Source organism: Artemia sp. Qi Xiang Cuo, chromosome 7, assembly GCF_049724085.1.
Source record: "Artemia sp. Qi Xiang Cuo chromosome 7, ASM4972408v1, whole genome shotgun sequence".
Lineage (NCBI taxonomy): Eukaryota > Metazoa > Arthropoda > Branchiopoda > Anostraca > Artemiidae > Artemia > Artemia sp. Qi Xiang Cuo.
This window is the reverse complement of record NC_142800.1, coordinates 81,704,399-81,731,553: the sequence shown is the minus strand read 5'-3', so window position 1 is coordinate 81,731,553 and position 27,155 is coordinate 81,704,399. Positions and strand designations below refer to the sequence as shown.

Sequence of the window (27,155 nt, the reverse complement as noted above, 5' to 3'; positions counted from 1 at the left end):
TTAAAACTGTAAAGATCACTATAATGTAAATTTGCAAAATAATGTAAATTCCTGAAGAACTAATAGCTGGAGAATGTAGAACTATAAGGTTGTCACTTTCTTCTGTTTGTTAGGTTAAAAAAAAGGTTTCAGAAACATACGATAGTAGGAAATTATTTATATTTTTTTATCAAGTTTAGATCATTGTCTAAGAAAAAGTCTGAGTGATATCGTTGTTGCTTGTTGAATAGATATTTTTGAAACTAATGAATTCCGTGATATAACTATCTCATCTTTTTGGTGGAACTGACAGTTAGAGACGTGTTCCAAAGCATCGTGTTTCGCAAGCTGCATAAACCTTCATGAGGTTAGTAGATTTGGGAGTTTTGAGGAGTTTTATTTGGGAGGAAGCGATTTAGTGCAGATAGAGGGATTTTAGAGGTATTGGAATGTATTTTTGTTAATCTTTTTGTAGTTTAGTTCCACCATGGAAATGGCATCCTGAAAAAAATTACTGGAGATTTGTTGGATATTGCTGATTATTTTTAGAATACTCTGAAATTACTTCTATTTAATTGTTAACCTCTCAATAAAAAAAAAAAAGAAGGAAGTTTTGACTAAAAAAAAGAAAGTGCTTTGTCAAGATTGGTTGATCAAAGTAATACAATTATATTATATTATTAAGTATATATACAATTATATTAGTAATACAAACAATAGGCTATACGAAAAATGTGGTTCAATACCGCTCTCTAGGGCTATAATGAAAGAAAGGTTGAGGTGGCTAGGGCACGTTGTGCGGATGAAGGATGACAGATTGCCAAAGATTGTGCTTTTTGCCAACCGTCTGGGGCTAAACGGAAAGGTCATCCCCGTCAGGGGTGGGCGGAGGTCATAAAGAAAGATTTTAAGGAAATGGGAACTTTATGGGAGGGTTTAAAAAGGGAAGCTTTGAATAGATTGGGATAGAGGAGGAGCGTGCGGAGCTGTGTTGACCTCAGGCGGCTGGGTGATCCGGTGAGTTGTTAGTAGTAGTAGTAGTAGTAGTTTACTGGTGATTACTGGGGATTGCCAAAAAAATACTTAGTGTCCTGAGAGAATGACTAGTGCAAGTGCCTGAAAAGGTACTCCTCGTCTAAAAAACTTCTTTGAGCATATTTTCAATAATTTTATTCCTATATTGTAGCGTGAGTTGACTAGTTTGTCAAGTTTATATGAGCAGATACGATGTAATTACAAGATCCAGAGTGAGTATTTGAAGAGCTTGTTATCTTCTTACAACTCTCCGGTCTTTTCTCCATTTGATCATGTGACTGCCTTCTTACGATCCTCTGGTGATGATAAGAAACGATCCGACTTAGATGAAAAGGTTCTTAAATACTATCAGGTGAGCACCCAGTTTCTTTTTTCTTCTTGTGTATTGTGTATAAGGGTGTTTTTTTGGGCTACAGTATTTTCTCATCATCAAAGGCTGCATTGCAGATGACCGAAAAGTGCTAAAGTTACCCAGGTTTACGAAATAAGGCATTTGCAATATCTTAAAAACGGTTTGGGAGATCAAGTTGAAACTTTCAAGTGGTGTTGGCGGGGGGGGGGAGGGGTCAATTACGCGTAAATTCTGACCCGGGAGAGTGTATAGTGATAGATCTAAAGACATTATATGTATCCAAGATATCGAAATATCATATCTGTAATATCTTGGGAACAACTTTGAGGGATTCAAACTTCCAGATCGTGTGCGTGGGGGCCCAGAGGCTTGAAATTTTGTTGGGGTAAGGGGAGGGGAGAACGGTAAAAATGATATGTCTTACAAACCATCTAAACCTTTTGCAGTCTAAGCCCCTATAAGAATCAAAAAATATTCAAGTCTAAGTAAATCAAAGTAAATCAAAAGACACTGTATAATACGAGCCTATCAAAATAGTCCATCTGCAACATCTAAGAAATAGCTTAGGGTATCTAGTTGAGCCTTTCAGGGATCCGTAGGGGTGGGGGGCAAGTGGACGTCAAGTTTTGACCTGGGGGAAGGGGCTAAAAAGTTTTATCTCCAATGTATCTAAACATCTTTGCACAAAAAGTAATTTTTAACTGTGCAATTTATAACCTTATTCAGGGTTAAGTAGCGAGGTAAAACAACCCATATTGCTGTATATGTGTTGACAGGTGATGAAAATTGCGTATGTTCAGTATTTTTGTAATGGCTTTGGGGATTAAGTTGAAACTTTCAGGGAGTATAAGCTGGAGGCAAATAAACTTTGCATCTAGACCTGTAGGAAGGGGAAAAGGAAAGAGTTGGGGAAAGTCTAAAGATTTGGTCTTCAGGTTATTTAAAATCTTGGCACTGATATAGTAGTGATGTAGGGCAAAAGAAGCCATATGCACTGAGGTAATGTAAATAGTGTATCTGCTGTATTTCAAGAATAACTAAGGGGTTTGAGTTTAAGTTTTCTGGGGGTGATCGGGGCCCAAGTGTACCTAGAGTTTTGACGGAGAGAGGGGCAGAGGTAAATCCTTGCGTCTTGGTTATCAAAATGGCATATTTGCAATATCGCGGGAATGACAGGTGGAGATCAAGATTAAGCTTATGGAGTCTCATTTTTGGATGAGGAAAGAAGACTTCATATTTTGTGTTTATAGTGAAGTGATGTGAGTGCCGAAAAAATGTGTGTTTCCCATCCGATGATAATTATTGGCACTCTTTGCCCCAGTGGAATTTTAAATCACGGATGAAGCAGTAAGGTAAATAAAAAAGGGTATAACCGAAACGAACAGAAATTACCACAAGCAGGAATTACTGCCCCCTAAATCTCTGAAAGACCTAAGCGTCATTTGCACAAACAAAATATTGAAAACAACATATAATTAAGCATTTTTATCAAACAATCTGTCTACTCTCATTAGTCCTTTCCAGGTAATCTTTACAATTAGGGGTGCTTTTTTTGTCGATGTTTTGAAAAATAAGAATAACAGTGTTCAAAACACACATTTTGTTTTACTAAAATGGAAGTGACAATTAAGTCATTTACAGAGATGTGGAGGGAGGGTGGATTTACCAATCTTATTTCTAAAGTGCTGGTAGTTATTTTTCTTTTTTTTTGTGCTACTATTGATAGAAAGACAACTGAAGATTTAGTCTTGGGTTTCTTTATTCATTGATATAACTTGGTTCATTTTATTTTGAATTAATACATGACTTGGTTTCTGCTCATCTTAGGTATGATATGGCTCTTTACTTTTCTTTAAAAAACTTTTTCTTATATTTTTTTTTTTGTTTTGGGTTTATGAGAGATAACAAGTATATGTTTGTAAGGAATTATCGCCTGTTGCTTTCTCAAAAGCTGAAACCTCATTTTTGTATTGTCTGCTATTTCATAATAAAAATAGACTCTTTTCTTCTTTTTTTTGCTGAAGGAATGTTTGAAGATGAGAGTGCATATGGCAACAATGTCAGGAGTGATGAAGCGATTTCAAAATGAATTAGAAAATGCATCTAGTAACCGGGAATCCTCAGATGAAATGACTGATCTTGAGACTTGGAAATCTGCTCCTTTCCCAAAGTTAGCCTTAGTTGCTGAACTGACTCTAAGTTTGATGGTTAGTTTAGTGGCTCCTGGAAAAAATGTAAGTTTTTTTATTAGTGTGTTCATAATAACAGTATCATTTATTATGTTCTTCTTATATTATATAAGCGTGTACAAGTATGTATGTTATGCTAAGTAATTAATGTGTTTTATTCGCTTTCATACCGATTCATACTGTTTTCTTAGGTGTGTTGCAATTTTAAGCGAATCGGGCAGCTTCTCCTGTCTCTCATGTTAGCGTCAATAAATATCTCTCTGTGTTGTTCTTTAAAGTTCTATCCTATTCTAATACCAATTCTAATAGAATAATATTTTAGAAACACCTGAATAAAGAGTTTAAAATAATAGATCATATTCATTATTTGTGCGTCAACTATTTGCAAATAATTGATATTTGTCAAATAGTCTCTGTCTCCTAATATTTAAATAACCTATATTTCCAGTGTTCTTGCCTTATCACTCTCATGAGACACCTTATTCACAACCTTTTAATATGTCAATAATCTAACTCTGACAAACCGTGTAACTAGAAGACTTGTTGTGAGCTGCCTCGATAAGTAATGTCACTCATCGGCCAATGTCACATTGTCAATGATTACTACTCCATATCAACTAATTCCTTGAATAAATAATGACGCTACCTCTACTTCAAAATAATATTGTCATATTCGTACGATAGTGGGACAAATACAAGTATCCCAGTTTTACAGGAAAGCCGAAAAATAAGTTTGATATGGCATTTGGCAAGATTGTAATGATAGATGTCGAATTATCTAAAGCGCTTGGAAATGAGCAATTTGTCAAATTTATATTTAAGGCTATTTTAGTAGAAAATGAATTTGTTCCCTCTTCAACTCGCCAAAATTAAGGAAATATACACGAATATACTTCACGAATCGATTTAGAATTTAACGAATATTACAGACCCAATATGTGTCAAAATTTTGCACAATTGCTAAACTAGGTGAAGTGACATCATTTGGAATACTTTTCAACTTAGGTCTTGCCTATTCTAACGTAACTTACATCAGAACTTTTTGTTCTTAATTCAAATGTTGTTTTTTTTTTAGTTTTAAATTAATCAAAAGTTATGTTTATATTTCAAGCCACCTTTTCGTCACCCATCGTGTCCAGATTTAAAAAAAAAAAAAAAAAAAAAAAAAAATATAGGCATTTGTAAAATGACTTGTTTTTTTCATCCTATTTTGAAACACCTATCGTGTTGTTATTTCCGGCCGTTTTGGCGGAATTATTTCAAAAGGCGGCATGTAGTACGTCTAAAAAAGGAAAAGAAAAATGAGCTTCTTTTTTTTACAATTATTAAAAGATAAGCATTTTGATGATCAGAATTTGCTAATTGAAGGTTTTATACAGTCTTAAATGGCTTAAATCTTATTTTTGCAGCAATAGACCTTTATGAAGGCCGTAAATGTCTAATTAACGCACCAAATTGAAACAAAGGATAGAAAAAGTGTTGTTTGAAAATTCGTGAAACTGAATTAAACCAATCATTATATGTTGCTTAGTTTAAGTGGATTTGCTTTAGATTTAAATAGTCTGAAACATGCTACGTAACGTCTTTTGAATTACTGCAACTGGTTTGTCTCCTCATCGCACAGTTGGGGCAATATTATCTAGAAGACGGAACAAACAACAAAAAAGATGCCAAATTTAAAGGTCTTGGAAAAGTGCTTGGCTAATGGGTTTATATGTGTGACGGCTATATTCTTTTTTATCTGTACTAAAAAAGAAAAAAAGTTTGAGATTTATCTATTTTGTTTATGGAAAAAAAACTAGGATACCGAAAGAATGCTTGACAAGGGAGGGAAAATCCGCGAGTCTTTTTAATTTTGCTAGTGGCATGCTGAGCTTCTTTCCTTGTGAATGGTTTCCCAGCTTATCTAGAGTATGCGAAGGTTTTTCCATGTCAAATTTCAGATGCTGAGGTCAATAGGGCTGTCGGAGTTTTGGCAACAGACAAACAGAGTGATCTTGGCGGTCTGAAGGATTACCTTCATCGGGGCAAAAAAAGGGCTATTGCTTGTTTTCTCCATCTTGAGTCCCATTGAAAAGGGCTTACTGTAAAAGAGCACAGAAAAGTGTAGTGCATTTTAAATCCAATTTTTATGAAATATCATGATTCTGTGTTAACCTTCAGAAATTTCTCCAAAAAATAGGCTATAGTCTGAAGATGCTAAAGCCTCTCTTTAGGGTTGCTGACAAAAAGTACGTGACCTAATGTTATCAGCAACGTCTGTTGTTACTACGGTATATATTATTTCTGTATAGTGAGAAGTTAGGTGTATATCCTTTATAAATCAGTAGCGTGTTGAGTGCCTTCAGTGGCATACTCATAGCTACTTTGCTGTATCTTCGTAATAATCGTGATCAAACAGGCGGAAGCTTAAATTTATTGAGCAAGTCATTTTCAAAGAGAAAGAGACAAATTAATTAATGAATTAATTAATTTAACTAATAACTGTTGTAAATTCTGGTTATATGCTTTGAAAGTTTTAGTCTGTGGATTTTTTTTTCGGGGGGGGGGCAATTTTTCCAAAATATTGCATTTTCTTATGCGAATATGCTAAATCGGGTTGAAGTGTGTCAAAAGGTTTTGACCAGGTGTTCTTTCATGTAAAAAATCCACAGTAAATTGATTTTTCATACGAAGGAGAGGAGTATTAAAACTAAAAAATTACCATAATAAAGCATTTATGTTCATTACTATTGCACATTCTCGATTATAGTATGTATTGGATTAACGACGCTTCTTGACTCATGAAGTCCTTGTTTGGGCCCTGCATTGCTGGGTTCGAACTCTGGGTCTCGTTTTACTAAGTTGCGATCAAATAAAGTTTAAAGTATTTATTTTTCATTTTATCAAATAGATATTTTGACAAATTTTTCAGCAGACGAAAGTGCCATCTGCGTTACCTGAAGATCTGCTAGAGTCTCTTATGGATGTGATTGTTGTAAATAGTCCACCTTATCTACAGATCTACTGTGGAGCGCTGATAGTTCATTCAGCTGGAAAGGAGGTGTGGTTTGGTCAGTTTGTGCGAAAATGCATGAAAAGATATTTTTCAAACAAGATTCAGACGCAGCTGATTCCTCAAGAAAGGTTTTTAATTTTTATTTCACTCTTTAAAGAACAATAATTCAGGAAAACAAGCGATTGTAAACTATATATTTTAATTAATACTTTTATTCAGATAGGTGATAGGAGAAAGGAATCAAAATGCAATTGGAAAACACCCCAACAAAAAAGAAGATATATTTTGGAACTAGGAGTTCACCCAGAAGGGCGCGGGCTAGAAGGTTTTTTGCAAAGAAATTTAATACCTTCTTTTTTTGAAACTCACAACTTTTTTTACAAAAAAAAAAAATGAGAAAATTTGCTATAGTAAAATGTGCGTTTAGTTAAAATTAAACTGAAGCCAATGAAACCCCTCACCCCTTTCCAAAGAAAATTTTGGTATTTTAGCCACCCTTCTCTTCCCTGCCAAAATTTTTGGGTACGCTCCTGTGTCAAACAAACGAAAGAAGGAAAATAGCTTCTATTGTACAAAAAGAAAAAAGAGTTCTAAAGTATTTGAGCCTTAACTAAGCTTCTTTGAAGTGATGATATGAAGGCCACTTTAGTTACTTAAGTTTCTGTAACTTTTTTTTTGGGGGGGGGGGGACAATTTTTCCAAAATATCCAAACACAGAATTTATCACTTTCTTGAAAAGGAGAAAAGTTGTGGTCTCTAGTATGCTCATCTATTTCGTAACGAAAAACACAAAGAGAGAGAGAACTCTCGCGACGAAGAAAACAAAGGGGATTAGGGCCAGTAGAAGAAAAAGACAAAACTAAAGCGACGCGGTTATTTCACCTGTATGAAACAAGACTAAGGAAAAAACGCTAAAAAAAAACAATGATAAAAAGAAAAATAAGTTAAAATCAAATAAAATCCAAAACCAAGAAAAAAACAAACAAAATCTGTACCTTCAATTATTGCTACTCTGACTGAGCGCGCCACAGAAGCTAAATACAGTTGCTTCAATGAGAACCCTAAAGCGACTGGATAAAATAAAATGAATATGGAATTATTTATTATGTGCAGGTCTTTTGTTTAATCTAGTCCTCTGGTGTTTTGTAAACCTTCATTACTTTTATTAGCTATTGCTTCACTTTTAAGTAGAATGGTATATATTGGGTCACTGTTTAAATTACCTGTATCTCTATTTATTGAAATATTAGCAAGAATATGTTTTTTATTTCATTAAAAAAAACAAATGTTAATATCGAAAATGATCTTCGCTATGGAAAAAAGTGAAAAATTTCAGGTGAGGCTTTATAAAACTATATCTGGGTATACTTAAGCAGTATGCAGTTACAATTGGTTATAGACTGGTAATATAATTGGTGAAATATTGCTTATCGGACTAGTAAATTTTTGTTCTTTGATTAAGAATCTTTAAATTTTCTAAAACCGAGTTTAAGGAAGGATTCGTGACGTGTTCAGCTATTCAGAGGAACACGATACTCAGCATTGTTTAAATAACAGCAAGAAATATAATTCCTTAGGATATCAACTTTTTCTCGGTAAACAGTTGAGAAAAATCGGTTATTCTGTGTGGAAATGTTGAGATGATATGTGCTTGGCAAAAATGTGAGTCAATAACGGCAAAAAAAGTAACTGCTGTTGAAATGCACGGCTGAAAAGTAGAAAGCTAGAAAGTAGAAAGTAGAAAGGTAGCCTAGTAATTTATTGTCTCACTTGTGTGGTTTGTTAAGCTGCTGCCTAAGATTACCGCAGATTACCATTGCAACCGTAAAAACTGAAAATGAATTACACTCATGAATTGGAATCATTGATGACATCAATAAAAGGCCTGGCAAAGAAAAGGAAAAAATGCAAGTTGAACACCATTTTCGTTCATATTGCCAGGGTTTTAATGTTTATTGATCTAAGCAAAATTTTAAAATGTCAGAAATGATGGATATACTAGAGCTTGAGAAATAGTTAGCCTTTACTGGGTATTAACTTACAGCTGCTTCCACGAATCGTTTAATAACAATATGCAAAGTAGATAGATTTGCCTACTCTAATTCTGTCGAAAATACGTTGCCGCGCAATTACTTGTGCACCATTGGGGGTAAGTTTTTATTGGTAAGGGTTTTATTTTTGTGGCAATTATGTACTTGTATGGCCTTGAAAACATCTTGTTGATGAATATTATGAATTTAACTTCCATTAAGTCAAATGTGCCAATTTGGGCAAGTTTGGCTCTTTTTGTCTACTAAGAAGGTACCAAAAAGATTGTTTGTGTAACAACTTTGCACAGTATTTGCACCTTTCTGCTTGTAGTTCATGATAAAATTTCAATATGGTACTTTAATTGAAATCAATCATAATAACCCTAATGTACTTGGAACCAGCTTGAAAATAAAAGGGGTTTTAGATGTTTAAATAAAATAGAATTTAAGATCATAATTTTTTCGAAATTAGAAACTTTACAGCCTCTTGCAGAGAAACTATACTAAGTTTAAAGCATTTAAATTTTGAGAACTTCTCCAAATCAGTTCAAAAGCCAATTCTTATCTTTTTCTAAAGATGAATTTTATAATGTTTATGTTTGATACGCTAGAATGATTTGGATTTCACTTGACTGAAATAACCGGGCGTACGATTCATGGTACCAACCCAAATTGAACTTGAAGCAGTTTGAAGAAAATATGTGTCTTGAGAGTCTGAACCACGCATTGAAATCCGGCACAAACAAGGTTTGGTGACGGGGCTCCTGCAATAGTTCGACTGTCCTCCGACAAAACCTAGTATCTACATCTGAGTAAGTCCCGAGAAAAACGCAAAAACGTTTGTTTTGCTCTATGCATTTTTACCGTCTTTATTTAAACAATAAAGTGATGATGCTCATTGTATGGTGCTGCTGATTGTTTTTGCTGATCAAGTGTAATTTGTCAGTTACTGGATTTTGGCGTAAATGTCGATTTTTAGTATATACATACTAGGTATGACACGAAAACAATGGTGAACTCCTGTGTGGATACTAGGAACAAAAGAATCGGAGAATAATTATTTGATATTTCGGAATATCAACGAAAAAAAGCATCGGAGAATAATTTTGTTTGCACCATTGGATTTCTCGTGGTCTAATTAGGCGGGATCCACTCTTAAAAAAAATTCAAATTTTTTGTAAATACTAGGTTTTGTCAGAGGACAGCCGAGTTGCACTCTGGCTCACCTTTTTTTTCAGGGCAATCCCGACAACTTCTTTGTAAATAAATGCATGAGATTATATTTTATTTTATTTTTTATTATTTGTGTATATTTCGTTTACACAAATAATAAGAAATAATATTTGCTTACATTATGGTTTTTATATTATATTTTATTTTCATTTTATTTTCCGTTTATAATTTATTTTTAAATATTAATTGAAAAAAATATGTTCGTCCTGCTCCATGAGCGTTATTGTGCCACATCTTTTTCGTGATGGCTTAAAATGGTATTAATTAAAAAAAAAAAGAACAAAACAAATACTTCAAACTTAAGCATGAAACTTCAGCATACAGTATTTTCTCAATTACACCATCCATTCTCACTTTAGAATACCTTGTTGATGTTAGATGCTGAAAACATATTTTCTTATATTAGTTCCCTTCTTCTTAGATATGAAAACCAATTACAGTACTTAAAACAACTCCAATGATTATAAATCTATAATAGATCTAGGTTTGTTTGGACCAAAATGACTTGGATTTTTTTTTATAAAAGAGAAGACACCAAGTTTACTATTAAATGCAAACAGGTATACGAGCAGCCACTTTCGAGGAAAGAATCAATTCCCACCCCAAGGAAAAAAAGAAAAAATTAAATTGTCCCACTGCCTTCTCCAACAATTCGTTTCCGCTGTTGGGCTCTTATGAGCTCACAAAGCAATTGTTTTATAAGCTACTGAAAAGGGAAATTTATCGCCTTGTAATATCGGTGCATTGTGTTTACTAGTAGCCCTATGATTATGGGCGGCACCTCCATACTATCTATATATATATATATATATATATATATATATATATATATATATATATATATATATATATATATATATATATATATATATATATATATATATGCATAACACGTTTGTGTATATATTTAAAATAAAATATTAAAAACGTTTGCTTATTTATATAAAAAAAACATGTCTTTTAGGGTTTTTATGGCATTAAAGTTCATGGCACATAAATGTGTTGATGCTGGTATTGGTGCCAATATAGTCGATGCCCTCATTTTTGAGATTACAGAGCAGTTGCAGCCATTGAGTTCTGAAAGTTCCACCCAAATTGACGACGGACTTGTTGATTGGATGTTTCTTCTTGTTTCTCAGTGCCTTGATAAAATGGAAATTCGAAAGCAAAAAGGTTTGTCTTCTGTTCATAAGTGTTAATTTCTACCCAAAACAGTAGCATAATGCATTTTCCACAAGTTTTTTCTTAATCTGTAGAAATACAATTAATTACAGTTGCCACTGCTACTATTAGGCTACTCAGTCTAACTAGTCACCCCAATCAGGCACGTACGCAGGATTCTGTTTCAGGGGGTTGGGGGCAAATCCTTCAAATCCCTTATTCTGTGAGAAGTGTCAGAAAATTATGGGGAAACAAAAAAAAAATCTTGAGATTTCGGGTGGGGGGAGGGGGCAGAGCCCCCCCCCCGTGCTACGTACGTCCCTGACTTCAATGCCATAGTACCTTAAATTAGCACAGCTGTACACACTCCTCCTCCGCCTTACTCTGTTCATGGCTTCTTTTTTTACTCCCTCCCATAGACTCCTGCTCACATTATAATCCGTTCTTATAAGATCTTCCCATGTTACTAACCCACCCAAAGAAGTTTTGTTTTTGTTCGGGCTCAGGTAATTTAAGCAAAGAGCTTAAAATAACTTTTGATGATTCCTCTGGAAAATATCTAGCGAATCTTCTTCTATTTTGAGAAGCCTCCGTTTTTCCCAGGGTCATAACTGACTGCTGTTATTACCGTAGTATTTAGTATTCTAATTTTAGGATTCTATCTCTCCGTTCATTCAAACTTTTCAGCTGTGAAAAACCAACCTGCTAAAATTACACTTTGGGCAAAAGACACTTTGTCATTATGTGTATTTGTCAAATTCGAATCACTGAGTGTTTGCAAATGAAATGGAACCAGAGGTAGGTATATTCGAAATAAGAATTTGGCGCCTTGGTCGTCTGTTGCGATGAAATTCTGCTATGTTAGTATGAAGCATCTAGTCCACTTTCTCATTGTCAGTTAATTATTTGGATTCTATATTCTTTATCCCAAATTAATAGCACTTTTACCAAAATAATATGCCCAATTTTGCAAAAATTCTCTAACAACAGCCGGCTTTGGTTACTTTTTTAAGAGAATACCATATCACCTCTATTTTAAACAAATCTCTTCTAACAAAATTATCGGTTAAAATGCAATGCTTGTTCAAGATCTTATATTTAATGGATTATAAACAGACTAAGTGAGATTTGGTAATTTTACATATGTGTCACATACAAACCGCTTCATTTGCTATCAATTTTTTTTGCTAAAATTAGTTGCCATCCATAACGTCAATACTTTAAAAGTTTAAATAATAATAATTCATTTACTACGAACAAAAAAGAACATTTACGAACATTTACACTTTTGGATATATGGATATATAGTTTGGATATATAGTTTGGATATATATATATATATATATATATATATATATATATATATATATATATATATATATATATATATATATATATATATATATAAAATATAAATGTTTTTACTTTTATAACTTTAATAAGTCAAATAATATTGAAATTTTATATATTATTGTATATATATTAAAATTTTATAGTTTAATACGTGTATTGCACTGAGAAAGCGCTTTTCTGTGTATTTTTTCAGCTGCGTGCAAATATTGTTCTGAACTTGAGAAGATGTAGGGGTTTTGCGTTCAAATGAAGTTCTGCTCGATCTGAGGTCTACCCTATATATTCACGTAAATTCAGGACGTTTTGGGTTTCATTTATCTGTGTTGGATAATTTGGAACTGTCCCGGACTCGGTAGATAATTTTATTTAATTTTTGATCATTTTTTGTTTAATGGAGTTCTTTACTTTTCTTTGAAAAACTTATTTTGTGGAAAAATTTTTTTTAATTAATTTCTGTTCTTTTTATATTGACATAGCCTTTTCAGGGACAAAGAAAATAATACTCTAAATCTTTTCGTTCTTTTAAGACTTTATAGTTTGGCCTGCTATTTGTATGCGGGAGAAAAATTTTCAGCAATTTTTAACAGCATACACCCTTTGAAAAATCTGGACACATATAGTACTGTTTAATTTAGCTTAATAACTCCTCTAGTTGATCAGTAATAGAAAACTTGATACCATTCTCAAAAAAATCGCTTTACTTTCTTTGATAGCTTGGGTAAACTTAGGCTATTTGGATTTGGTTAAATTTTAAGAGCAGAAGTGGCCCCGAACGTTTGAACATTACACCCTCAGTCGTTCTTGGGATACTGCTGAGATGCCTTATTGGGAATTAGCATTATCACAGTGTATTTTTATTCAATTTTGAGTCAACATTTAGTTTTTAAACATAAAAAAATTGGATTTGAGGAAAAATAAAATCTATTCTATAAATCATATACAAAAACTTTCTACATAAACCTTATATGCCCCCAGGGCATAGCTTACAAACCTTGCACTGACGGCTCTGAGGGGGTTATCATCCTAAAAGACCTAATTTCCAGAATTTTCAACTACCTTGAACAAAATGGATATCTCAAAATTTTGATTGGATGTGTTTGGGAAAATGGTGGGCGTGAGAGGGGCGTTAGTTGCTATCCAATCACTTTCAACTATTAAAAGATGCACTAGCCCTTTCAATTTCTAATTGAATGAGCCCTTTTGAAGTTTCTACGACAACGCTTTCAATAAAAACTTTATATGCCCCCAGGGCATAACTTACAACCCTTGCCCTGAGGGCTCTGGGGGGAGGGGTTTTCATCCCTAAAGACCCAATTTCTAAAATTTTCAACTACATTGAATAAAATGGCTATCTAAAAATTTTGATTGGATGTGTTTTGGGAAAAGGTGGGCGAGAGAGGGGGGTTAGTTGCCCTCAAATCACTTTTGACTATTAAAAAGGGTACTAGTTCTTTTAATTTCAAATCGAATGAGCCCTTTTTCAAGTTTTTACGACAAAGATTTCAATAAAAACCCTATATGCCCCCAGGGCATAACTTATAATCCTTGCCCTGAGGGTTGTGGGTGAGTGTCCTCCTTAAAAATATGTTTTCTATCTGGAAATCAACTACCCTGAACAAAATGGCTATCTAAAATTTTTTATTGGATGTGTTTGGGGGAATGATGGTTGTGGGGGGGGGGGGGCTACGTGCCCTCCAATCACTTTCAACTATTAACAAGGGCACTAGCCCTTTGAATTTCCAGTCGAATGAGCTTTAATTGAAGTTTATACGACAACACCTTCTTTATAAACCTGATATACCCCCAGGGTATAACATAAACCCTTGCCCTGAGGGACGTGGGGGAGTGTCCTCCTCAAAAATATTTTTGCTATGTGGACATCAACTACGATGAACAAAATGGCTATTTCAAAATTTTGATTGGATGTGTTTGGGGGATTGAAGGGCGTGAGGGGGGGGGGCTAGTTGCACTCAAATCACTTTCGACTATTAGAAAGGGTACAAGACCTTTGAATTTCCAATTGAATGAGCCTGTTTTGAAGTCTCTACGACAACGCCTTCTATAAAAACCTTATATGCCACCAGGGCATAGCTTAAAATCCTTGCCCTGAGGGTTGTGGGGGAGTTTCCTCCTCAAAAAAAAAATTTCTATCTGGAAATCAACTACGCTGAACGAAATGGCTATCTAAAAATTCTGATTGGATGTGTTTGGGGGAATGATGGGCGTGGGGGGGGGGCTAGTTGCCCTCCAATCACTTTCGACTATTAAAAAGGGCGCTGGCCCTTTGAAATTTCCAGTCTAATGAGTCTTTTTTGAAGTTTCAACATCTTCTATAAAAACCTTATATGCCCCCAGGGTATAGCTTGAAACCCTTGCCCCGAGGGTTTTGGGGGAGTGTTCTCCTCAAAAACATATTTTCTATCTGGAAATCAACTACGCTGAACGAAATGGCTATCTAAAAATTTTGATTGGATGTGTTTGGGGGAATGATGGGCGTGGGGGGGGGGGCTAGTTGCCCTCCAGTCACTTTCGACTATTAAAAAGGGTACTAGCCCTTTGAATTTCCAATCGTATTAGCCTGTTTTGAAGCTTTTACGATAACGCCCTCTATAAAAACCTCATATGCCCCCAGGGCATAACTTAAAACCCTTGCCTTGAGGGTTGTGGGGGAGTCTTCTCCTCAAAAACATATTTTCAATCTGGAAATCAACTACGCTGAACGATAGGGCTATCTAAAAATTTTGAGTGGATGTGTGTTGGGGGAATGATGGGCGTGGGGGGGGGGCTAGTTGCCCTCCAATATCTTTTGACTATTAAAAAGGGTACTAGCACTTTGAATTTCCAATCGAATGAGCCTGTTTTGAAGTTTCTACGACAACGCCTTCTATAAAAACCTTGTATGTCCCCAGGGTATAACTTAAAACCCTTGCCCTGAGGGTTGTGGCGGAGTTTCCTCCTCTAAAAGATATTTTCTATCTCGAAATCAAGTACGCTGAACAAAATGGATATCTCAAAATTTTAATTAGATTTAGTTGGGGGAATGAGGGCCGTGGGAGGAGGCCTAGGTAGCCTCCAATTATTTTTGAATGTTAAAACAAGCACTATCCCGTTTAATTTGCATTTAAATTAAGCTTTTTGAAGTCTCTAAGACAAATCCATCTATAAAAACCTTAAATGACCTCTAGGTAATACTAAAACCCCTTGCCCCGTGGGTTGTGGGGGAGTATCCTCCTCAAAAAGATATGTTCTATCTGTAAATCAACTAAACTGAACAAAATGGCTATCTCAAAATTTTGATTTGATGTGTTTGGGGGAATCCTGGGTGTGGGGGGGCTAGTTGCCCTCCAATCACTTTCGACTATTAAAAACGGCGCTAGCCACTCCAATTTCCAATCGAATGAGCCTGTTTTGAAGTTTATACGACAACGCCTTCTATAAAAACCTTATATGCCCCCAGGGCATAACTTAAATCCCTTGCCCTGAGGGTTGTGGGGGAGTGTCCTCCTAAAAAAAATATTTTCTATCCGGAAATCAACTACGTTGAACAAAATGGTTATCTCAAAATTTTGATTGGATGTGTTTGGGGGATGATGGGCGTGGGGGGGGCTAGTTGCCCTCCATCACTTTCGATTATTAAAAAGGGCACTAGCCACTCCAATTTCTAATCGAATGAGCCCTTTTCGAAGTTTCTACAACAACTCCTTCGATACGAAGTGCCCGGGTGGAGAAAAAACACATTGTTCCCACATCGTTCTTTAGTTAGGCAGCGCGCTAGCGCTGCCTATGATCAGGGAGGCCGAATCGCGATATTAGATGCCGGTTATGGAACCACGGAGGGAGGCACAGAAGGTAAGGTATCTTTTGTCGACTGTTTTTCTCTGTTTTTACTTACATTTAATCTTTTTTTTCTATTAGATTCGTTTTATTTTATACTCTCCTGTTATTTATTGCTTATTTTTCTATCACATTATATAATCTCGTAATACTTTCTATTTTAGTTGAAAGTCTGGGTCGCTGGAGCTTCTTTGGTACAAACCCATTGAATAGGACAGTGCAGGAGCCGTGCAAGAAGATTAAAAGGGGTCGTGGCTATTCAAAGCTGAAAAATTTAATGAGCAAACTGTCCTTACCGTCCATGATGCCATCTATGTTTACTGTGAAGCTCTCTGTCCCTCAAGTAAGATTTGCTTCATTTTTCTTTACCAAAACGGTGGAGTTTGTTTTATTGTGGTATTGTTTTTACACTGTTCCATCTAATTCTATTTGGCATGAGATTGTCCTTGACGATAATCCAGACAGCTTGATTTCTTCTGGTAGCGCCTCCAATATGTACCCCACTAAACGTCTCATGCAATTTGGGGGAGATAGTTAACCAGGAAGCATATACGTCAAAAAATCACCCTTAACAGAGGTACTGCAAGAACTTACCAAAGCCCCATTTATAATGAACCTATCAATTCTGATCTTTTTTTTCACAAAATTATCTTTCACAGCCTAATTGGATCCCCGATAAAACTACCCCAGGTAAGCAATTAGCGTTAAAACAAAGACTTGCATAAAATGAATTCCCCATTAAAATCTGAATAGCCAATGCAATAGCGATCTTTGATTGGTTGCCCTTTCACCGCTGCTTAGAAAGGCCCGTTTTTATCTTACTGTTTGTGTTTAATATCTGTCATTTTATATTGTCAGGTGGATTTTTATCTGTATTTTTTTTTAGTAGTTCTGTGCTGAGGACAGTTGAGTAGAGGTATCGAGCGAGATATTTGCATTATATTCTCTTTTTATCACTGGCTGAGATATTCTTCGTTTTAGTCTTTGTCAAATTTTGCATTTTATTTTAATATTGTCCCTGATCTATTGTCTTATTATCTTGCAGAAGGTAATAAATATGGCAATTTCCTTTCAAATGAGCCCTTAAATATCGTTCCATGACGTTTCAGTGTTCCCACTAGCGGGAACACAAAAAAAAGAGGATAAAAAAAGAAGACACATCACTGTATCCCATTCGAAAAATTGATTTTCGTTTTTGCTCAAGATGGGGACCGTAACTCTCCTAAATAGAATTTCGGACAGAGAGATTCCAATTGTGCATTTTTTATTTCCATCTGACACCGTTTTTGCGGGGTTGCAAGCTGTTTTTCTAAATTCCCATTAGTTTGTGTCAGTAATAAACTGTTACTGTTAAATAAATTGAAATAACAGTTATCATTCTTGAATCAGCTTCCCTCAGTTATCCTCACTTGACATTTTTTTTATTCAAGATGTTTTTTTTTTAGATTTGTTGTTACTATGAGCTAGAGTTCATTGTTTACTAGGTTGCAATGGATGCTGCAGCTATGATATCAATTGAGTCAGCGCCCAAAGTTACGTAAGAAACCATTGTTAAATCAAAATAGAGAAAGGATACAGAAACAATCTTTTGAGAGACACAGAAAAGTCATTTTCTTGAGAATTTGGCCAAGGTTTGGCAAAATAAACAGCTCTATGAAAATCAGCATGAAAAACTGATAGGAAATTACTATTCACTGACACTTTTCAAAGCCTGGTAAGATCGGTCGTCACGGAAAATTGTGGAGGCTCTCATGTAAAATTTTGAAACTGCAGATACACTCTTTTGGGATTGGACAGTCGATTTTTGTTTTTTTCAAACTTTGTTACATCCTAGTAAATGGGGGAAAGCTTTCATATCTAGTAATACAGTTTTGTTTATTGTCCCATCGTTTAAGCCTCTCAAAATCAAGGTGCATCACACCATCTTGTATGTTTGTAACACAAATGAAAGCCATTTTCATTGTATTGTTTTGAACAGAGGATCGAACCTAACCAAGAAGGAATTTCCTGTTTTTACTCTATTCGTCATTTTCACTCTCAATGGTTCAAGGAGGGCTCCGCAATCTTGAATGACTTCTTTAATGATTCAGGTTTTTTTTTCTATTTGAAAACGTGTACCAGGTGTTGCGTCACCATTCTTCTCTTGTGTTTGCAGAACAATTATACTGTTTATTTTAACTCCGCGAAATCATCATTTAACTTCTCATCATCTTGCATGTTTGTAATATGAAGTAAAGTTGTGCCTTTCTAATTTTGACATCATTTTCAAGAGGATCTACTTCCTAGCTCTGTTGTCCAATTCTTAAGTTTCTCTATGTGGTTCTCTTCATCAACAAGAATTTTGTCTAGGGATTTTGACCATAACATAATTTGCATTTTACTGAATAAAACAACTGAATGTGTATTGGCATATATGATATTTTGCTTTGTTCCTTATACTTTATTCCTTAATATACTTTATTCCATAATATACTTTATTCCTTAATATACTTTATTCCTTAAAGTTTTAATAACTTTTGATTTGTTAAAGTTAAAAAAGTAAAGACATTTAAAATGTATTTTGTTTCAGTAAAATGCAAATTATGTTATGATCTTCAGAAGACATTGGGCTGTCAGCCCTACACATGTTAATCTCTGCTTGTCTTTAGTTTGACTCGGTTATTTATTGTAATTTCTGTTCTTTTTGGTTTCATTTATTTATTGATGGTGATTTGTGGTAGTTTTGCCCTTGGAAGATTATTTGAATTTATTTCTGCTCATTTTTGGTTTAATGAAGTTCTTTACTTTTAATAAAAATAATTTTGTGGAAAAGGCTTTTTAAGTTAATACTTTTAACATCAATAGCAGCACTCCTGTATACCGTATTATCTTGTATCGATCCTGCCAATTTTCAGTTGACAATAATATAATCAATCTTGTTGGTTGTCTTACCATCAAGTGAGTACCATAACAACAATAATCTTTAGTCGTTCCCTTTATCACACTTCAATAACATGGGTATCGTCAATTTAAGCACAAAAAAAAAGAAAAGCACAAAAAGACACAACATCAATAAAAACACGAATAATGAACCATCACCTCTATTTTAGGAAACTATTGTTGTAACACCTGACGTAGTAGGGCACGAAGGATTTTAGATATCTTGTTGTCGAGTGTGTAGGCGGGCACTCCAACAGTTTTTTTTTCCTCTTTCAGAGTTGCCAACCTTGTTTTGTGTGCGTGGGTCTCTGAAGTAAACGGAGAAAGGATATCTCGGTATGTTGAGGACTTCAGGATGTCAGCTCTAAACTTCATCAGCATTTCATGCCTCCGTTCCTCCAGGGTTGGGAGCTTGAGTTGGCCGAGGCTTTGTTCATAGTTTTTATAATTTGGCCCAAGAATTATTTTGCAGGCTCTCTTCTGAATTGTTTCCAGTTCCTTTCTGTGCTTCTCTGTAAGCGATGGGTGCCCGACAGGACAGCCGTACATTATTACGGGCATTTCATAAGTTTTATAGCACGAAAGAAGGAGTTGCTCTGTCATTCCAAACCTTCTTAGATTTGCAAAGGATTTTCGAAAACCAGCTGCCTTTGCTGTGATCTGGCTGATGTGATCTCCAAACGAGAGATCATCACTTAATGTGATACCAAGTACTTTTACTGTTTTCTTTGTTTGGAGAGGTACAGATTCATCAATGCTCTTTTTCTTCTTCAGGAAGTTAACATGCATTACACAGCTTTTCTTGAGGCTTGTCTGGAGCTTCACTTGATCAGCTTGATGTTGAAGCTCTGCAACAAGGGGTATGATCTGATTGGGTGTTAGTGACAGGAAGTGCAGCAGGCTTCGCGAAAGATCATCTGCAAATTTATACCTGTGTTTGTATTGCCTCATCAGTAGGTTGATGACTATAACAAATAAGATGGGACCTAACTTGCTTCCTTGGGCAGCTCCACACGTGATGTCTTGGAAGTTGGATGTTTCCCTGTTTTCGAGTTGAACGTACTGTTGACGACCAGAAAGGAAACTTGCAATGGTACATAAGAGAAACTGCGAGACTTCCACGGCCCGGGCTTCATTGATTACAGTCTCATGATCAAACAGATCGAAAGCTTTAACGAAATCAGAAAGGATTATTTCAGCAAGGGCCTCAGGATTTTCTAGGTTCTCTAGTAGATCATGAAGTAATCTGACCAGATAGTGAGTTGTCTTTGTCTTCGACGAAAACCGAACTGTATAGGATCGATTTTGTGTTCTACTTCTGCTAGTAGCCACTGTAAAATAAAATCTTCGAAGACTTTTGAAATGATGGGTGTCTTTGAGATTGGCTGAGATCGGATGGTGAGGTTGGTGATTTTTTCTTTGGAATTGGGTTGATATGCCTTTTTGAACTTATCTGGGAAATTGCCTTCCAGTAGGCACTGGTTATACACCATAGCCAATAGGGGGGGAGCATGCATGTATCAGCCTTAAAGGAATTTCACCAGGGTACGAGGCTTTCCTAATGTCTAGATTTTCGAGTTTTCTTGGGCCTGGGAAACTGTAATAATAGGGATGGTTTCGATTGGACCATTCTGTGGCATAGTCTTGAGGGGAGGCTGTTGGCGGCAAATTTTTGAAAAGTGTGTATTAATTGCTTCTGTGGTTACATTCTCTCCTTGCTGGTCCCTCAGGGTGGATTTAGACTTCTTCTGTCCCATTAGTTTCTGTACAGTTGTGTGGAACTTTGTTGGGTCACTAGCTGACAACTTAGCAAAAATTTGGTGTCCATACAGACATCTAGCTTGCTTTAGTAGTCTAACTATTATTTTTCTCTTCTGTTTATATTCATCGAGTGTGGCTTTGTCTCGTAAAGCATGTCTCGCTCTGTCATTGCTGCTTTCATTGTCGGAGTAATCCATGGTTTATTCTGTGCCCTAATTGTAACTAGCTTTTCAGGGAAGAGTCGTTTGTAATCTCGCATTGTTTGTTAATATAGGAGTTCGGTCCCGCTGGTTGCGTCTTTGTTTTCGAAAAGGCGGAACCAGCATACTCGGTTGAGCCATTCTCTGTAGCCAATTATACCTTCTTCTGTAAGTGGACGGTAGGTGAATTGGGTTGGTTTAGTAGGTTTCATTGTTGACTTTGGCCGTAATTTAACTGTTGCATGGTCACTGGTTGAGAGTGGTGCTTCCGCTGAAGGATCTAAGCAGAAATCGCCAAGTGTAGTGAAGATCAAGCCAAGGGTGTTTTGTCCCCGTCTTTTCACTTTAACTATTTGATGCAGGGCTGTAGAGCTTTCGATCCAGTTTGGCTTGAGGTCGTTGAAGTCCCCACAAAGAAATATTCCTGCATATGGATATTTTGTTCTGATGAAGTCGCAACTTTGTTGGAGGTATTCCACTAGTTGTCGCCGATATGGTCCTCTTGGTGGGAAATACACCGTGACGTATATCAATGACTAAACTTGCCGAGGTAGGCGTTTTGGTCGTGCCCACAGCCACGAAACTTTGATATCATGGTCCTTTGGTACTGCGACATCCAGAATCCTATGAGACACGTTTTCTTTGCAGTAGAAACCGAGACCACCACCATGCGTCTTGAGCGCTCCCAATGCACTGCAGCATGGGAAAATGTAACAGCAATACCCATCAATCATGCCAAAGGTAGGAGATGGAATCCATATATCTGTCATTCGCATTATGTCAATGTTATGTTTCCTTAGGAAAACTTACATATCCTCCGCTTTGATCTTGAGAGGTCGAACATTTGACAGGGCTCATTGGCCATTTTATGACCAAATACTATATTGGTTATAACCATAGTGTTATATCTAAAAAATTGCAGGAGTACGTTGGTATTTTTAAATTGATCATGTTGGCATCTTTGGCAATGAAAAATTCCCCAGCACTAAGGATGCAACGCTTCTGGTAAACCAATGGCTGGTTTCGATTGAACGTATTAGAACTTTTTGCCTTCTTTTTTTCCTTCCTTCTTTTCTTCCAAATTTCTCCCCTTCCTTCTTTTTGTATTTATTCCTTTATTTTACTTTTAATGTTTTTTTTAAATATAAATAAAAACTTCGTCATAGGTGGCAAAAAGAATAACAATAATTTATAACTTATAAAAACAATAAATCATAAAAGAAGAATAGTAATAAAATAAAATTTATTAGAGAAACGAGAAAGATCTTCCAGAGCCAATTCCGACGCATAGGACATCAAAATAGAGGTTTCAGTAGTATAATTGAACAACTTTATTGCTAAAAAACTTTAAAAAAATTATATATGCAATACATGGAATATGTACAGATATTTACTCCTCTCTATTTATAAGGCTACCTTTAAGTGTAATCAGCCACTTAGGCACTTGTTAAATGGTGAGTTGAAGTAAATTGTGATGGAACTTGCAAGGACGTATTTAAATAAAGTCTTCGATGTAACTTCCCTGAGCATTTGACTCTTTCGACATTTGACTACACAATCTGAATGGTGCACTGTTTGACGATCTTGTCAGTGAAGTTCTACGGAGTCATGTCAAAACTCATGTCAAAAGTTCTACGGAGAAACAGACAAAACTCTTCTGAAAACCCATCGTCTAAGAGAAAAGAATCACTTTAAGGCTGCAGCCAAGTATTTGCTACAAAATACTGTGGTTGGTAAAGGGGCTTTGAACTTGTCACCAATAGGCTCCCTGTGGATTTTTGGTACAACTCGTTTGTTCAGACATTGTAATTCTAAGAATATCTTCTTCCTTTTTTACCAAAAATACAAATTGGTGATCACAGAGTATCTACTTTACTTGATTGATGAGAGCATGTGCTCGATGGAATTCCAGGCTTTGATTTTACTTGGGTTGTGTGGACTCCAATCGGTGTCTTTGCACCATAGCAAGGTCTGTTGTAAGAAGGAATCTGAGATCCAGTTTGGACTTTAAATTATAATCATTAATATCTTATTATTAATTCTATACGGAGTGCCTTCAATTTGTTCTTGTTTTGTGTAGTTTTGTGTAAATTCTGGTGGTTTGTCTGTTTTCGTTTTACTTTTCTGTTTTCTTGTGTTCATCAATTCTTTTTTAATGATTAATAACATTATATTTCCTAATATCAATATGACTCGTTTTCTGGTAATCAACACATTAGTGAAGCAATCTATCATATTTAATTTAGACGTTTTTGCGCTTGAATTTAAGTCACTTAAGTTTTTTTTTGCAATAATGAGTTAACTCGCTATGCTGTGTTACACATCCAAAAATAAACCTTAGCAATTCATCTATCTGTTTTACACTAATTGTAGTAGTATAATAGTTTTTTGGGGTTATAGTGCATTTTTTTTTGTCTCATTATCATTATTCGTTCTCCATCCTATTACTATTTTTTTTCAACCCTTTCGGTGTGATATTAATCAAGTTACGAGTTTTGCATTTCTTCTAATTATTAATATATGTTTGTCTTTCAGAATGAAAGTGGTGGTCCCAAAAAAATATCTAAGGTATGGAAGTCTCCGTATGCTGGGCAAGTAAAAACAAAACTTAAATCAAAATCAAAATTCAAACCTGTGAAAGAGCAACCGCCACCAAATAAAGCTGAAAAGCCAGACAAACCTTTAAACAAAGACATGGTCAAATCGGTCTCACGTGCTATTCTCAAATACCTCTTAGGTACGAAATTGAGGTATGACTCCTCTTCGTCTATGTTGGCTCTCAAATTGTTGAGCCAGCTATTGAAAGTGGCCGGACTTGTTTACTCAGTCGATCAAATATTGGATGTGGATGATGTTTTTGGTTTGATTAGTTTGGTTGTCGGTAAAAAGAAGACTGCTCCTGTTGTAAATGGAGCTGAAGGAGCAACTGGGTTTGTTGAGTCCAGTGCAGATGAATGGTACCGGCATGCTGTAACCTGCTTTTTTGAAGAATTGCTAACAGGTAATTTTTATGACTAAACCATTCGTTGAAAATATGGTTCGTTAATTCAAGAAATCAGTAGGCTATCAGTTTTTTGTTAGATGTGCTAAATAATAGTTTCGGAACTTGTGACGAGAAATTCCAAGGCAAATAAGAACTACATTTTCCAGTTTTGGACCCTCAGGAGAAGATTACATTACTACAAAATTTAGAATGAGACAGACAGCATTGCTACATGAGGCTGAGACATTGGTTAACATTCCTTCTCTCCCCTACTCGTCAAATCTACCATTTTAACCACACCTCTTAAGAATTCCAGATTTTTAAAGTAATATTTGTAGTTTCATCTAGGCCTTATCTTGGGCGCCCAGCATATATTTTACGATATATGTTTAATACTCTTGCCAATTTAAATGAACATAAAGGAGGGAATCATCCCTCCTCCCACCGGAAACAAAATTTTTCCCAAGGGCTCTCTATGAAAGTTTATTTTATTAAATAAACTCAAATAAGGTTTTTTCAACTGAAAGTAAGGAGCAACACTAACACTTAAAACGAACATAAATGAATCCGTACATGGGGCGAGGGGGGGGGCTTCCCTCGCTCGTTACACTAGAGTTTTTTAGTGCTTAGAAAAACTTCTCATTCCAATTCAACGGCCCTTGTGTTTCAGCAGGCGTCCTTAAAGATTTGGGGAAAAAAAAAGTCAAACTTTAGCGTAAAGAGAGAGGGATTAAGGAGGGGGCCTTATGTACATAATATATTTCTGCTCGTTTAAATTTCAATGTTGCTCCTTACTTTGAGTTGAAAAATTTTTTTCTTTATTTAATTTCTGATCAGTTTTAAATTCATGTCCAGGCCTAACCAAGATAAGATGTGAGCTATCGGCCTCTTATAACCCATCCCCAGTTTTTTGCTGTTAAATTCTCGGTATCGATAATTGTAAATTGATTGGTAGGGTTTTGCTTTTTCAATTTTTCTGCTTAAAAATTAAAATGCCGCATTATAATTGAATTTTTGGACAAAATTCGAATGTTTTGTCAAAATTTTCGATGAAGGGTAGTTTTGTTGAATAAGTCCATAAAAATATCTTCACTATGAAATTTAGGGTAGACTGAAAGGGGTATTATTGTTCATATGGACGAAAATTATGCGTGACCTTTGATCTTCTATGCGCCTGAAGCCATCGCGACTTTTAAAATAAAGTTCTCTAATATTTAAATACATTGTATATAAATAGAAAAAGATGAATATATCTATTTCAAATCTCTGAAAACATAGCTCCTGGTTGCACTTGTCGCCCCCCCCGCCAAGAAATTTCCTGGCGAGGCTCATGATGCCCCGCTTCACCATTTCGCCTCTGTTCTGTTCGACATGTGAATGTCATATTTTATGCTACATAATAAAATATATTCGGAATAGGAGGTGTACTATTGTCCATATTAACTATTTATATTGAATGGGCCACACACGTGACTTTTCAGGAACAGTTACGCCACCGTACAGCGCTACTTCCTCTGCAACTGGGAAGTATTTTTTTGATATTTTAAAATGGATCTCCATCTCAGAATTATCATTCGATAGCAACTTGGTTCTCCTTGGGGCAAAACCGTAGTTTGATGCCACAAAGTGGCTCGATTATTAATTTGTGTTTCTCATCAATAACTATTCTTGCTGTGGTAGACACTAATCTTTAAACTTTTGGAAACGAAAGTCAAGTTTCAACAAGTTAGTTCGTTAAATTGTTAATAGTGGAGAATTATGACTGAATATTTAAGTTCAGCATGAAAAAATTATAGAGACTTTGGGACACCTTCTTGTTGCAAGAAAGTCGTTACACATTGTACAGAAGTTTAGTAGAAGCGAAATTTAAAATTACAGATTAAAAAAAAGTTTGAATTTGGTTTTTGGACTCAGGAGTTAATGTTTGGCCATAAAATTGGCTACGTATTAACTAAACCCAGACTGACGGGAGACTCTCGGCTTCTAGAAACCCTATCTCTCGATTAAAAATGTTTTCATGTGGTTGGATGTTTAGTTAGCTTCCATTTCATATCAGAGATAAATGATTCGTATCTCCGGCCGACAAAATTGTATTTGAACAAATAAAAGCTTCCTGTTTATTGCTTGGTAAGAGTTACTGTTTAAATTCTTTTTCTAGTAAGCATTCAAAGTTTGTTTTTTTTTTATTCTTTTTATCTTGGAAGACCTTTGAGAATTTTTCTTTCAATTAGACATACCAATCAGATTCTATGTAGCACTGTCGCTTGGTTGTTTCTATTTTATGCAGCTTACCGTGTGTAGCCGGTGGAGAAGACCAAAGGTTAACTGTGTTCGTATTGGCAGATTATTTTAATCTGCTCTTATTATTATACAGGGAACATTTTTGGTTGCATTTGCATCAGCTCTTATTATTCTTTGTGTTGTTTTTTCTTTTGATATTCTGTTGCTTTCCAGCTATATTTCCTTGACTCTGGGGAAGCACGTTGCCCTTGATCGTTATTATATCATTATGCAGAGCAGCTCTTTCTTTTTTCGAAATTTAACTCCTATTATTAAAACGTTTATGTTCTTCTTGTGGTCTAAAAAAAAATCCGTTTTTCTGCTATTTGAGTGTTTTCAGTTTTGTACAGAAGAAGAAGAAAAACAAGTTGTAAATAGTTTGATACTCATGGTCAAAGCTCAACTGTTTGGAAACTTCAAAATGTACAAAGAAAAATCCCCCCCCCCCTGGTTTCATCTTATGTCTATTCATACCTGAAAGCCGTTGTTTTCTAAGATTTTGTTTGGGTTGCTACTAAATTATGAAGCTTTTTAGGTATTACCACTTTTTTGTCTATAATGCCATGTTGAAACGTGAAAAAAATAAGTTAAAAAATTATTTAAATTTGACAGCACTCTTTGTCCGTAAAAATTCAAACATAAGCCGGGACAACTTTTGATTCTCAGGTACAACCACACCTTCAAAGGAAAGGAAAGGTCCTTCTTAAGCCGCTTGGTGCCATATTTTTAGCATATTTTTTTCTGATTTTTTACTCAGTTTTCTTTGTCTTTTTTTTTTTTTTTTTTTTTTTTGGTGGCTGTTACTACCAAAAACTGCATAGCTGCATGCGAAGGTCTTTTCTTTTTCT

At 35.4% G+C, this 27,155-nt stretch overlaps 1 protein-coding gene across 1 annotated transcript in view; it reads left to right on the top strand.

Moving 5' to 3' along the window:
• Nucleotides 1-27,155, top strand: part of Bruce (BIR repeat containing ubiquitin-conjugating enzyme) — a 406,259-nt gene that overhangs the window by 130,160 nt on the left and 248,944 nt on the right. The window contains exons 17-22 of the mRNA XM_089091938.1: nucleotides 1,166-1,366; nucleotides 3,391-3,600; nucleotides 6,470-6,681; nucleotides 10,781-10,989; nucleotides 16,329-16,507; nucleotides 23,580-24,045. Of these exons, the coding sequence (XP_088948064.1) occupies nucleotides 1,166-1,366; nucleotides 3,391-3,600; nucleotides 6,470-6,681; nucleotides 10,781-10,989; nucleotides 16,329-16,507; nucleotides 23,580-24,045 (1,477 nt within the window). The remainder of the gene's footprint in view (nucleotides 1-1,165; nucleotides 1,367-3,390; nucleotides 3,601-6,469; nucleotides 6,682-10,780; nucleotides 10,990-16,328; nucleotides 16,508-23,579; nucleotides 24,046-27,155) is intronic.